The sequence below is a fragment of the Volvox carteri genome (assembly GCF_000143455.1).
Source record: "Volvox carteri f. nagariensis unplaced genomic scaffold VOLCAscaffold_52, whole genome shotgun sequence".
In the NCBI taxonomy this organism is placed as follows: domain Eukaryota; kingdom Viridiplantae; phylum Chlorophyta; class Chlorophyceae; order Chlamydomonadales; family Volvocaceae; genus Volvox; species Volvox carteri.
The window spans coordinates 265,958-278,400 of record NW_003307595.1 but is presented as its reverse complement, the minus strand read 5'-3'; the positions used below and the strand labels follow the sequence as shown (position 1 = coordinate 278,400).

Genomic DNA, 12,443 nt, shown 5'->3' with positions numbered 1-12,443 from the left:
GCCGCCGGCGTCGACGGTCCGATGTCCCCCACCGCCCACCAACTGGAACAGCTGGAAGGCGGTGGCAGCGGCGGCGGCGGCGGCGGCGGCCGCTACCGCGGCCGCAGCGCCGCTGCCGCGGCGCTGACACCGGCGGCGCCGGGTGCCGATGCCGCCGCCGCGTCAGCAGCCTCCCTGGAGGCTGCTGCGGAGGCTGCTGCAGCTCGCCTGGCGGAGTGCGGTGGTGATGGTGGTGGTGGAGCTGAGGAATGCGCTGCTCTCGACCGGGCCTTTGTTGAGTGGGCTGAGAGCCGTGCAGGTCGGGACCTGGTGGCGGCGGAGCTGAGGTCCATGAGGCGGAGTGTGGCGGCGGATATGGTCACGCAGGTGGGGGGGAGGGGAGGGGAGGGTCGGTGCATGGTGGTGTGCGGTTGGTTCCGCCTGCCATTGTTGCTGCTAGGGGGGGTTCTTGTTGTTGTTGTTGTTCTTGTTGTTGTTGTGGTGGTGGTGGAGGTGGTGGTGGAGGAGGTGGAGGTGGTGGTGGAGGAGGTGGAGGTGGAGGTGGTGATTGCGATGTTGTTCCAAGACCCCCCAGGTATCACATCCCTCCGACATCCCTCCGCAAGTCTCTGGATAGTCTCAGTCGTCTAAATCCTGGATGTCCTCGCCGAAGTGTGTTTTGTCCTCACACGACATGCATACATACACATTTATTAGCACATACTCGTGCTCATACACACGGCCCGGGGCCCCCCGCACCTGCACACAGGTTCTGGGCACCGAGGACGGCAAGGACGGGCTGCTCCACGCGCTGCAGGCGGCCTGTCTGCGGGACGTCACTCTGGCCATGCAGTTGAGGTTGCTGCTTCAGTCCTTGGCTGGGGGCGGCGGCGGCGGCGGCGGCGCTGGCGGCGGCAGTGGTGGTGTCCTGCAGCAGGCGATCGGCCACACCTACCCGCACACGCTCTTTGGCTCCCACCTTGGCTGTTAACGCCCCTTGCTAATGCCCCTCTGAGGCCCCTCTCGCGCTCCCCCCCCTCCCCTCCCTCCAATTAGCTTAGCGCTCCCCCCCTCCCCTCCCTCCAATTAGCTTAGCGCTCCCCCCCTTGGAGCCCATGTCTTCGCTTTCACGTGCCGAGCTTTTGAAGGGTAGAGGTAGAGGTGGAGGTGGAGGAGGAGGAGGTGGAGGAGGTGGTGGAGGAGGAGGTGGAGGAGGTGGTGGAGGTGGAAGTGGAGGAGGTGGTGGAGGTGGAAGTGGTCGAGGTGGAGGTGGAGGTGGAGGAGGATCGATATGGCGCGGAGTGGCGTGGTAGTGGGTAGTGGTTACCTAGGTGATGGTACACGAGAGACCAGAGAGATAGTCCGTTGGGGAAGAGGGAGAGAAGAGTGTGGGGAAAGAAATTTAATCGCGCCGGTTACCAAGAGCTTCTTGAAAGGATTCCAAGCTTCGTTTGTCTGTCTGTCTGTCTGTCTGTTTCTTCCTTTTTGATCCGAATATGTAAGCAGCAACCAGATTGCGCAACACACATGTTCTGAGAAGAAGCACCTGTTTTGGATGTTCTGAACTGCCGAGAAGCCCTCATGCTTCCGCGTCTGCGTCTGCGTGTATGTTGTATGTTGTTACAGGGTGGTTAACTTCGCCAGCGGCCCCCTTTCCCGGGGCAGTCCCTGCTCTCCCCTGCTAGAGGGGCACCCTAATCCGTCACCCCATCCGACTTCAGAATGTATTCGTTGGGTTCGGCAACTCACCACCAGCATCCAACCAAATCTAGCGGATCAACGGCGCATCAACTTAGTTCCTGGTCAGCTCGCAAGTTGATATTATCACGTCCTACACCGTCCATATGATGGGGGGCCACCTCCCATTTCATCACTCCTCAAACACCCGAGGAGCTGGCAGGCGGATTTGAACCCGGGTCGACTGGATCGACTGGGAGCAGAAATCAGGCCTTAACTTCTGCCAGCCGCCTGCCTGCGTGTATGTATGTGCGTATCAGTTCCGTCGTCCGTCTGGAGGATGTCCCCAGAAGGCCGCCGGGGGGAAAGGAAGGCCGGGGGAGAGGGAGGCAGGCAGGAAGTTCTTCGTGTACGTTGCCCTGTGGGATCTCCCCCCCACACACTGGCGAATGTGCGCTTTCTCTCTCTCTCTCTCTCTCTCTCTCTCTCTCTCTCTCTCTCTCTCTCTCTCTCTCTCTCTCTCTCTGTGTGTGTGTGGGGGGGAGGGAGCGGATGATGGAGCCGTTGTGTGCGGTGGTGCGGATGACGGCCAAGACCTGGTCTAGGTACAGCAGCGGCAGGGTGGGGGGTTTCTCTTTCTGTTTCTGTAGTAGCGCTCTACTTTTTTTATAAGTGTTGTTTGTAAATCGCCCCTCTAATTTGTGTCGGAAGCACTGGGGCAGCTTGTTTTGTGAAGATTGGGGTTCTTTTTTCTGGACGGATAAGTTGCTGTTCGTGTTGTTTCGCTCGGCGGTTGTTAGTTCGAGCACTCCAGCTTGGTCGGCTAGTCGGAAGAAGAATCCGGTTGATAGTTGAGATTGTCATTGTAAGTGCCCGAGAGGTTTATGAGAGATGGGCTAGAGCGGAGAAGGCGGAGAGAGAGAGGAGAGAAGGGGGGAGATCGTCAGCTGCTGAGGGGGCCCGGAGCTCCCGTCAATTATTGTAACTTCTTCGGTTGTGCTGCTCGCAGAAAAGGTTCAAGCGTCCTGCGCAAGAAAGCACCTTGCGCGTTTTTCAAGGGCCCGTCCATTAGGCGGTCCAATATCTATTCACCTCACAGGAGGAGCTAAAAGACGCTAAGTGGGCTTTAAGATTAAGAAAATACGGATTTTACCCTAAGTTCCTTTGCAACACTCCACTTTGACGCGCTTTTTCCATTGCAAACCACGCAAAAATACCTTCCATGCGTTGCGCTCAAGGAATCGCACGAATGAACCTAACTAGTCCGTCGCTGCCCACAAGTCCCCGCAACGCCAACACTACGAAGGGGTCCTCCCAGTGCTTGACGCAAAGCATGCGGGTTATATGCTTCTGGGTCTGTGCTGATCCAGGAGGCCCCTTCCGGGCCTAAGAGCTGGTTTAGCAATTTAAATTTTGCACCAGGTGTTAATGTCTTCTGCTAAACACGCTTCTGATTCAATTGTGTGAGACTAATTAAACATTAGTATAGGCACATAGCATAATATCACCGCTTCACCCTGTTACAAGGTAGGTAATACAGCTCTGCGACCCATCCTCATGACTTTACTGTTGTCCGTTAGTTTAAAGATCCAATCCTTGATATTGCAAGTACCGTTGTTAAATTCATCGTTTCCCTTGCAGCAAATCTTGGGCGTTGGCTCATGGCTGTGTAACGACATCAAAATCCACACGAGAGTGGAATTAACTGCGCTCAACGAATAACTGTCCATGGTTGAACCCTCGCGCAGCCGGTCTTGCGCTTGAGCTGCCATGGGGCCATGATTTTATACATACTATGAGAATCACTCTGTGAAAATTTTTGTTTTGCTCCGAATGGCAACAGCTATGGGCCTACTTTAGGAGTTGTCTCTCAAGAGGTTTACCGCTACCCTTGCCAGCTACTTTTGCAAGCTTATCAACTTCTTGTGTTCTAATTTTATATAAAATCATATATCCATGACGGATTACTGGAATCTTGATGCGGCCCTGGCTGAGGAGACTATCGTTCCCGCTCGGTATAGTTTTGGTGCTGCGGGCGTGGCCCAGGTACTTGAGCCTGGTTCGTCCAGTAATGATGTACAGGCTGGCGACAAGGTCGACACACCGTTGTGGCTGGCAGCCGCGCTGACGCGCAGGGGCATGGCTACGATAAGCCTACCTGAAGTCTACCAAGAACGCTATCGCCGTCGACTCAACGCCGGCGCAGAGTGCTTTAATTTAAAGGGGCGGTGCCCCTACTTCTACGACGTGGGCAACAAATGCAACGACTTTCTGCAGGACGTGTCGCTTTCGGCGTTCTTGTCACGGACGTACGCAACGCGCTATCGGGAGCTTGTGTCAAAGGGCCTTAGTACCATATCGGGGGAGGACATGCTAGAGCTGCAGAGTAAGCTGTCGTTAGAGGAGCTCGCCGTGTTTGAGGCAGGCAGGGACGCTGTGGCGCGAGCGGAGACATGGGCACGCGGTGCACGGCCACGGTTGGCAGTCATGACGTCGCGGAAACGGAGTGCGCGGGGTTTGCTCCCAGAACAGCCGGAACCGCGGCAGCGCGTGGAAGGGTTTTAGCCAGAGGAGAGCATTCTTGTGAACGCGCTTGCTTGTTGTATGCTTGCGCTCGTCCTGGTCCGGTCAGCTGCATTGTCGCGGCAGCATTGTCGCGTCAGATCATGCCTATGTCTTCTTCAGGACACGGAGTTGCTTCGGGGGTCACGGCTTACAACACCCTTGGGGTTGCGAAGCATTGGAGCGCTGCCGGCTGGCAGGGTTTAGATAGGAGTGTTGACACCGACATATGCTGTTGACGCATTCGGAAGTCTGCGCGAATACAGTTGGACCCCGCTTGGACCCCGCGTTTTCCATTTTATCTAGCGGCACTCTCGTACTGGTCGTAGTAGCGGACCCCATTGGGTGCCCACCGCCACGATGTGCCCACCAACATCACCACCACCATCAGGGTGGCATTGTGTTTGCGGTGCTGCTATCAAGGAGTGCGGGGGAAAGAGGGCCCTTAAGTTGTGCCACCTAGAAACGTGGGAAACAGGCCTGGCTGTGGGCAGGATGGGATCCATGGGTACGAACGGCGTACGAACGGCGCTGTCATGGAAACGCCCGTGTGCCCGGACAGTCCTATGGCGGTATCGCCAGGTGGTGGCACGGTGGTTTACGGCGGGGGGGGGCAGACAACTGCCGCGGGTGCCGCTGATGGCTGATGGCGGCCGCGACATGGTCTGTATTCCCTCCGGCAGCACGACTGTTAATGCAATGCAAACTGTGGGAGGATTCCTCGCGCGCGTAAGGGGGGTAAAGGAGGGAAAGGAGGGCGGAGTTCCTGTTGTCGCATCGCTGTGTTCGGCAGAGCTGGATTGAGACTGCGTCCATGCAGTTGGGGTCGCGCTTGATTAGCGCAATGAGCAGGCAGGACAGATAGTGATTGAGCTTCGGGTTTCCCCCGCAGCAAGGTGCGCATGGGAGCCGAAGGCACGCGGGTTTGTGCGGGCCCCCACTGCTTGTCACTCTCTCGTGCAGCACGTCTTCGTCCTCGTCTACTGCTTCCCAGCTATTAGGGGGCAATGCCTAATGCGGGTCTTGAACCTGTCATGTGGCGAAGTGGGTCTCCTGCGGTTCAAGAAGTTCGCTGAACAATTCACCGGGGGGGTAGTAGCAAAACAATTGCTGAGTAAGCTTGTGGGGTGGTGAGAAATGGACAAAACCTGAGTGCTCACGGAGGCCGACTGCTATTTGATTTTGTGTTACGGAGTGCGAGGCTTCATCTGGGGCCATTGTGTGCATTAGGACACTCTGCTATTTGAAATGGGTGTCACCTGGTAACGAGTCAACAGGCACCTTTCTATCTATCGGTCGATCTATCAGCCAAAGAATGATGTCTTGGCGTCAAACGTCCGTTCGCGTCAAACGTGCGGAGGACCTTTCAGTTGCAAAAGTGTTGTAACGGTCGTACGTCGCTTAGGCCTACCGCAAATATAACCGGAGCCGCGCCGCAAGTCAGACACACAACACATCGCTCTGGTACAGCGTTCAAAGCGTTCAGCGCTCCTACCAGAATCACCCAACAGCAACTGAAACCGTTGGAACGCGTACATCAAGTAACCTAACCCAACAATCAACCGACAGTCCTCAATTCCTTTAGGAAGGCTTTCATCCTTCATCTCGAATTTCCCAAGCGTTTTGCGTTTCGTCTTTCTCGTCTTCCACTTCCGCGTCTCATCGTCGAACATCTCCCCCCAGGCATTAGTAGCCAATCATGGATCGCAACCAGCGCGTCGCCAACAGCCGCCCGGCCCGCCCTGGCCTCCTTCTGGTCCTGATGGCCCTGGTGGCATTTGCGCTGGTCATTACGCCCCTCCCTGCACGTGCCGAGAACGTCCCCCGCTACGACATGTCCGCCGCCCTCGGATCCCGGGGGGGTTTCGGAGGCATGAGGGGCGGCTCAGCTGGAGGCGCAGGCTCTAGCCCCTTCCTCGGAGGCATGATGCGCAGCGGCATGGGTGGCGGCGGCATGGGTGGCGGCGCCGCTGCCACGGCCCTGCGAGGTGGCGCTGGCCGCATGGGACTGATGAGCGGCGGCCGGCGCATGCTGGCTGTCATTAGAAACGAGGCCTAGATCTCCTATACATGTACGACCACCTTCCTGACTTGTTTTTGTGTCGAGGAACTGTGCGTACGTACGGGGTCGTAGGTATACGTGTATGTATGTCTTCAGGTGCTTTCTCAGACCAGGTTCAGGTGAGGTGAGGTGAGGTGGCCTGAACGAGACAGGTGGGGCGACTTGGGGGTTGTTTCCGGAGCAATTTAGCTGTCCCCACATCCTCGGTTGCAAGTGCGATGCCTCGAAGCCCCACATCCGCATTGTCCAGTGTTCTGTTTATATCTGTCTGTCTGAGATGGCCGCACCCATCCTTAGCCCCACGGAGCGTGTCTCACACAGGCCGGGGATGCGAAATGTGTGCAACCATATCCTTTGCACCACCCTTCGCACCGGGACTGTCCGCCTCCACCGCCTGCTTCAACAGGGCCTCCTGCTGCATCCCAATTGGCCCTTTTTGCAAAGCCGCTATCCCGCTCCTTTCTAATCCTCCCCTTCCCCTGCCCGCAGGTTCACGACGTCTGCAACGCCCCGTCCTCGCCAGAAGATGTCGCTGCGGAGTGAAGACGCGGTGATTGCTTTCGACATTGCTTTCGGACCAGCTGTAACATTTCTCAATGCTGCGTACGTGCTTATGTAGGGCACCTGTGTGGGGTAGCGGTAAAATGAGAGTTTTGAAAGTGTGGCGGCGTTGGTTGCACTGGTTGCGGTGGGTGGTGGGTGGCTACGTGTGTGTGCAGCGCGACAGCACGGGGTTAGTGTTTGCTGCTTGGGTGTCTTCCTGTTCGTTTTGCTTGTTTCGCTAAAGGCGGCTGCGGCCACAGTCCAGGTGGTCCAGTCCCGTCCTTTTTATTTTCGATAGCGAAGGTCCCGCTGCTGCTGCTGCTGGAACTGTCTACTTTGCTGTTCGGATACATTGGCGAGGGGGATATGCGGATGGGTCCAGCGGCTGTGGGTGTTAAAAGTGAATTGAGGTCTTGGCTGCGCCTGGCATTCAGGGTGGTATGAAACCTTGTAAATCAGAGGCTTTCGTATAAGGACGTCAAGGCCTGGCGTGATATCGGTTAAGCAGGGGATTATGCGCTAAGGCACATCGTATGTAACTTGGTTTCATTGCCAAACCTTTCCCTAGTGAGCAAGAGTGGATCATGGCGTTCATGTGTCCTGCTGTACAGGCTGGATCCCAAGGTTTTCCCTTACACAGTTCAGCGCACATCAGGAAGGCAATCCACCAAAACGACATGTGCTACTTCAGCCAAAGTAATTCACATTTTCCATCACTGTGGAAAATGTGACATTTTCCAGTCTTCCGACCGTGTGCGTGACCATGGCATTTTAGTATATAATAAAATATTATTACGGTTAACGGGATGTATATCATCTGGGTGGGCATGCTTCATATCGACAGCGGTCTCGCGTAAGGGAGGACCAAATCCGAGTACAGACAGATGTCGCCAAGGCGGCTGCAGACAGGTGGAAATCAAATGGGGAATCAAACGGTGCGAGTGGCGTGAAGCCAGCTACGCGAACAAGGGGTGTACATTTTAATTTCGCATTTGCATTCTGCGCGGGTCGGTGCTCAGAGTTGCCTGACTTTGGTCTGACAAGGACGTAACCTGCGGACTTGTCCACGGGCCCTCAGCACGCTCGCCAAAACATTGATGTGGCGCCACCTAGACATGGCTGCTGTCCATGCTAATATTCAATGACACTGCGCACTTGCAGGCAGGGCCAGTGGCTCCAGCCATTCATGGCTATGTTACCTTTCGGCAACCCCTTCGATGCCTCCGAGAGAGAGTTCACAGACGCTAGTATGTATAACTGAAATCAAACCTTGCAAGTATAGGAGACAACGGCTTGGTTCATCTACTGAATACCTTTGCGGGAAATGCGATTGCGGGAAGCCTTACTTGGAAAGGAGCTGCCCGTTGGTAACATGCCGCACAGGGATGTTGTGAGCCTACGTTTAAAAGGACGATGGATTCATCCCCAAACAGAGCGCAGCTATCCCCGTGGAGGACCGGGTAGGGCAGCGCGGAGAACGCAGCTAAAACATGTGGTCCAGGACCAAGCAGATCACCAATCACAAAATTAAGCGCTGCAAGAGTTGCCTTTATGCTTTCCCATCTCCCTGGAATGGTAACTTTGTCTCTCCAACAATCAATCAATCAACATACATCTACTTCGGCTTAATGAACTAAGAGAAAATTTCAATTTCATACTGTGCCAGCATACCGGCTTGAATTTTCAACAGGTCGTTCGAGGGCTGATAATGCAGTGTACACCGGAGGAAAGCGGTTGCTCGTCCGGTTCTGGAGCGCTTAATCAGCCGAGCGACACGAAATGCTTCAGGAAGTCCACCCAATGAATCAGAGAGGTCGCGACAGGTGGTCAGCGTTTTGCCAATTTGTATAGCCCGATGTTGCTCTCCGGTCGCGTTGCCCAGCCAAAGGCGTGTGGGCATGCTAGCAACAACCCACGCCGCCGGCCAGTTCCATTTCAATCATATCATCAGGCGAATCGAATTGTGAAAGTTCGGGCACAGGATGATGAGGTGAGGCCGTTGGCTCAGGAGCAACATGACCAGCCTACGCCCCAGGACCTGGCTAACGTTTAATATCTCGCTTGACTCTGAAGCCAATCATGGGCAAGTCAATTGACGCGGCTGGCGCTGGTGCAAGCTTCACAAGCCCTGGATGGTTGACGCAGCTCAACATGCTATGGGGCGGCAAGGGCGTAAGTAGCATCATGTTTTACCTCACGGATTTCGGCGTGCTTTTTGGAAGCCCGCTTTAAAAAGTGCATTGGTCGCACATTCATCTGCCGCACTCCTGCTCTCGTACGGCAGTGCCTCCAGGGTTTCCATCACCCCGCTCCAAAACACTGCTCATCTTTCAAGTTCTTGTGCCACCTAACCGTCCCCATTTTCCACCGTAGCAAACACGTCTGGCAGCACGGGTCACTGCAGCTGTGACTTTCCGACCTTCAAACCTCCCTCCTAACCATCTTCCCCTCTTTGCATGCGCCCGCCACCAATCCTCGCAATTCGCCCGTCGCCCCGGAGTCTCCAACTCCAACAAGGCTTGGTCAAAACCCTTCCGTTTCCTTTTGCATTCATATCCCGTATATCCCCCCATATGAAATCTCCCCATTTGCCCTCCCCTTTGTAATCCTCCAAACCACAGAACGTGCCAGTTGCCAACGCCCAGCCTGACGACATCAAGGAGCTGCTGGGCGGGGCCCTGTTCAAGGCGCTGTACAAGTGGATGCAGGAAAGCGGGCCCGTGTACCTGCTGCCCACAGGTGGGTTGAGCGTGTGTGTGTATGTGTGTATGTATGTATGTATGTGGGGGGGACGAATGGGGTTTTGAATGGGGGGGGAGGGGGGAGGGGAAAAGGTGCAGAGGGGGATAAACGGAAAGGCAAGGGGGAAGGGGGTATTTAGAGTAAAAGAAGTCGCCACGAGGGGGGAGGGCGGGTCAGTGGGGTTACACAGGAGATCGCAGGCTCAGGGTCCATCTGAACCTCCCGCCCCTTCCCCCCTTTGATGGTCCTCCACCCCCCTCTTGCCCACATACGGTACATACATACGTACATATGTACATACATACGTACATACATGCATACATACGCACATACATACGCACATACATACGCACACATGTATGTACGGCTTGCGTTGATCTTGTACGTTAGGCAGGCGGCTGGCAGAGGTTTAGGCCTGACTTCTGCTCCCGGCCGTCCCGGGTTCAAATCCGTCTGCCGGCTCCTCGGGTGTTTGAGGAGTGATGAAATGGGAGGTGGCCCCCCATCGTATGGACGATGTAGGACGTGATAAAATCAACTTGCGAGCTAACCAGGAACTAAGTTGATGCGCCGTTGATCCGCTAGATTTGGTTGGATGCTGGTGGTGAGTTGCCGAACCCAACGAATACATTCTGAAGTCGGATGGGGTGACGGATTAGGGTGCCCCTCTAGCAGGGGAGAGCAGGGACTGCCCGGGAAAGGGGCCGCTGGCGAAGTTAACCACCATGTAACAACATACATACATACATACATACATACATACATACATACATACATACATACATACATACATACATACATACATGCGCATGCAGGCCCCGTGTCCAGCTTCCTGGTTATCTCCGACCCAGCCGCCGCCAAGCACGTCCTCCGGGCCACCGACAACTCCCAGCGCAATATCTACAACAAGGGGCTGGTGGCGGAGGTGTCGCAGTTTCTGTTCGGGAAGGGATTTGCGGTGGCGGGAGGGGACGATTGGAAGGTCCGCCGTCGCGCTGTGGGTCCCTCGTTGCACAGGTGGGTGTGTACGTGTGTATGTATGTGCGTGTGTATGTGTGTATGCCTTTGTGTACGTGTTGGGGGTTTTGGGGGAACACCCCCTGTGAGGTTGGAGGGCATGTGGCGGGAGGTGTGTTGGTTGTGGTGCGGTTGTAGGCTGCGCGGGCTGAGCAAGTAGGTAGTAGCGCGTGGGTGGGGGAAACACAAACATGCGTTCCCGCGTCCCGACTCAGTGCTTGGTCTGCCTGTATGTATATATGCATGTATGTGTATTCATGCGTCCACGTAATCAACAATACGTTTCGCGACATGGTGCCGCCCTGCCGCTGCTGTTGCTGCTGCTGTACAGTCGTACACAGTACCGCAAATCCTCCCACCATGTTGCGATCCGGCCCCCAGCACACGCACCACCCAGCCCCCTCTCCCTCCCCCCTCCCCCTCCGCCCCCTCCCCCTCCCCCTCCGCCCCCTCCGCCCCCTCCCCCTCCCCCCCTTCCCCCCCCCCCAGGGCCTACTTGGAGGCCATGTTAGTCCGGGTGTTCGGCCCCTCGTCGGAGTTCGCTGCGGATAAGTTGCGTGTGGCGGCCAGGTCAGGAACCCCCGTCAACATGGAGGCCATGTTCTCACAGGTGGTGTGTGTGTGTGTGTGTGTATGTGTGTGTGTGTGTGTGTGTGTGTGTGTGTGTGTGTGTGTGTGTGTGAAAGACATTGGCAGGAGAGAAGGGAAAAAGTGTGGGGGGAAGCGCGTTGTGGTAGTGGCAGGGAGAGGGGCATCATCCCGCAATCATCTCTCGATCTTCTGCAGTTTATTTTTGAGTTTGCGGATGTTCCCCAGGCTGGCTGCCAGCCGCCTGCCGCTTTGTTGTCTTTTCATTGATGAGTCCCCTTCCCCCGCCTTGCGTTACATTAATACGGCCTACTCCCCTGCCCCCCCAATACACACACACACACACACACACGCACACACACACACACACACACACACAAACAGCTGACCCTGGACATCATAGGCAAGGCGGTTTTCAATTACGACTTCAACTCCCTGACCAGCGACTCGCCGCTGATCCAGGTAAGTGGGGAGGGCTGTACTCCTTGTCGTACAATACATGTAGTACGGATAGCACGTGCAATACATGCAGTACAGTGCAGTACATATAATGTTTACGTATATATGCAGTACGTACAGTACATTTAGTGCACACACAATACATGTAGTACGGATAGTACGGACAGCATCGGGTTGTGTTGTGTCCCACATTGGGATATGGGGGCGAGAAAACGGAGGCGTCGTCGTTTGGGGAGATTTTGTTGTCATGTGTTGTAGTTATATATGTGTCATCACCATGTCACCCGAACATCCGTATGAGAGACAGAGGGTTCAGCAATCGCCACCAATCCAGTGTGGTGCAAATCTCGGTCCATCAACTGTGACTTCTGACCCTCCACATCTGAGTAAGTAGCCATCTACAATGTCAGGGTCTACCCAGGAATCGAACCGAGAACCCTAAACCGCTAATTGCGGTGGTGGGTCCCGACAAGATATACATATGTGGTGTGTGCAGTGCACACCTCGAGATGTGGAATTGTCCTTCCGGGGCGGCGGACGAGTCTCTGAGGACGATTTTTCGTCCCTTTGGCATGGGCCGCACGTATACTTTAGTTGATGTGGAATCCTTCGTACGGTGTACGTCCCGTACATATTGCCGTACAGGCGGTCTATACGGCGCTTAAGGAGACGGAACAGCGCGCGACGGACTTGCTGCCGCTTTGGAAGGTGGGGGCTACCTTACACGCACCATGTGTGTGTTTGTATGTATGTATTTGCAAACGTGCTATGAAACGAGGGCTGAGAACTGATCGCGCGCATGGGGGTGGGTGAG

The 12,443-nt window shown here is 55.4% G+C and overlaps 4 protein-coding genes across 4 annotated transcripts in view; all 4 read left to right on the top strand.

The window, feature by feature from the left end:
• The window catches only part of VOLCADRAFT_106840 (uncharacterized protein), a gene marked incomplete at its 5' end in the record, with an annotated part of 24,561 nt that extends 23,433 nt beyond the window's left edge, over window positions 1-1,128 (top strand). Inside the window, 3 exons of the mRNA XM_002955504.1 lie at window positions 108-366; window positions 493-534; window positions 749-1,128. Of these exons, the coding sequence (XP_002955550.1) occupies window positions 108-366; window positions 493-534; window positions 749-970 (523 nt within the window). The 3' untranslated portion in view covers window positions 971-1,128. The remainder of the gene's footprint in view (window positions 1-107; window positions 367-492; window positions 535-748) is intronic.
• A 2,484-nt stretch (window positions 1,129-3,612) lies between these two features.
• Window positions 3,613-4,221, top strand: VOLCADRAFT_66001 (uncharacterized protein; the record flags this gene model as incomplete). The annotated part of the gene is made up of 1 exon (XM_002955503.1): window positions 3,613-4,221. One exon carries the CDS (start codon window positions 3,613-3,615, stop codon window positions 4,219-4,221), a length of 609 nt encoding a protein of 202 aa, XP_002955549.1.
• Window positions 4,222-5,917: 1,696 nt separating this feature from the next.
• Window positions 5,918-6,823, top strand: VOLCADRAFT_96428 (uncharacterized protein; the record flags this gene model as incomplete). The annotated part of the gene is made up of 3 exons (XM_002955502.1): window positions 5,918-6,206; window positions 6,377-6,399; window positions 6,770-6,823. 3 exons carry the CDS (start codon window positions 5,918-5,920, stop codon window positions 6,821-6,823), a joined length of 366 nt encoding a protein of 121 aa, XP_002955548.1.
• Window positions 6,824-8,661: 1,838 nt separating this feature from the next.
• Window positions 8,662-12,443, top strand: part of VOLCADRAFT_83281 (uncharacterized protein) — a gene marked incomplete at its 3' end in the record, with an annotated part of 10,012 nt that continues 6,230 nt past the window's right edge. The window contains exons 1-7 of the mRNA XM_002955501.1: window positions 8,662-8,813; window positions 8,897-8,995; window positions 9,445-9,562; window positions 10,381-10,582; window positions 11,072-11,192; window positions 11,555-11,632; window positions 12,275-12,337. Coding sequence (XP_002955547.1) covers window positions 8,679-8,813; window positions 8,897-8,995; window positions 9,445-9,562; window positions 10,381-10,582; window positions 11,072-11,192; window positions 11,555-11,632; window positions 12,275-12,337 — 816 coding nt within the window. The 5' untranslated portion in view covers window positions 8,662-8,678. The remainder of the gene's footprint in view (window positions 8,814-8,896; window positions 8,996-9,444; window positions 9,563-10,380; window positions 10,583-11,071; window positions 11,193-11,554; window positions 11,633-12,274; window positions 12,338-12,443) is intronic.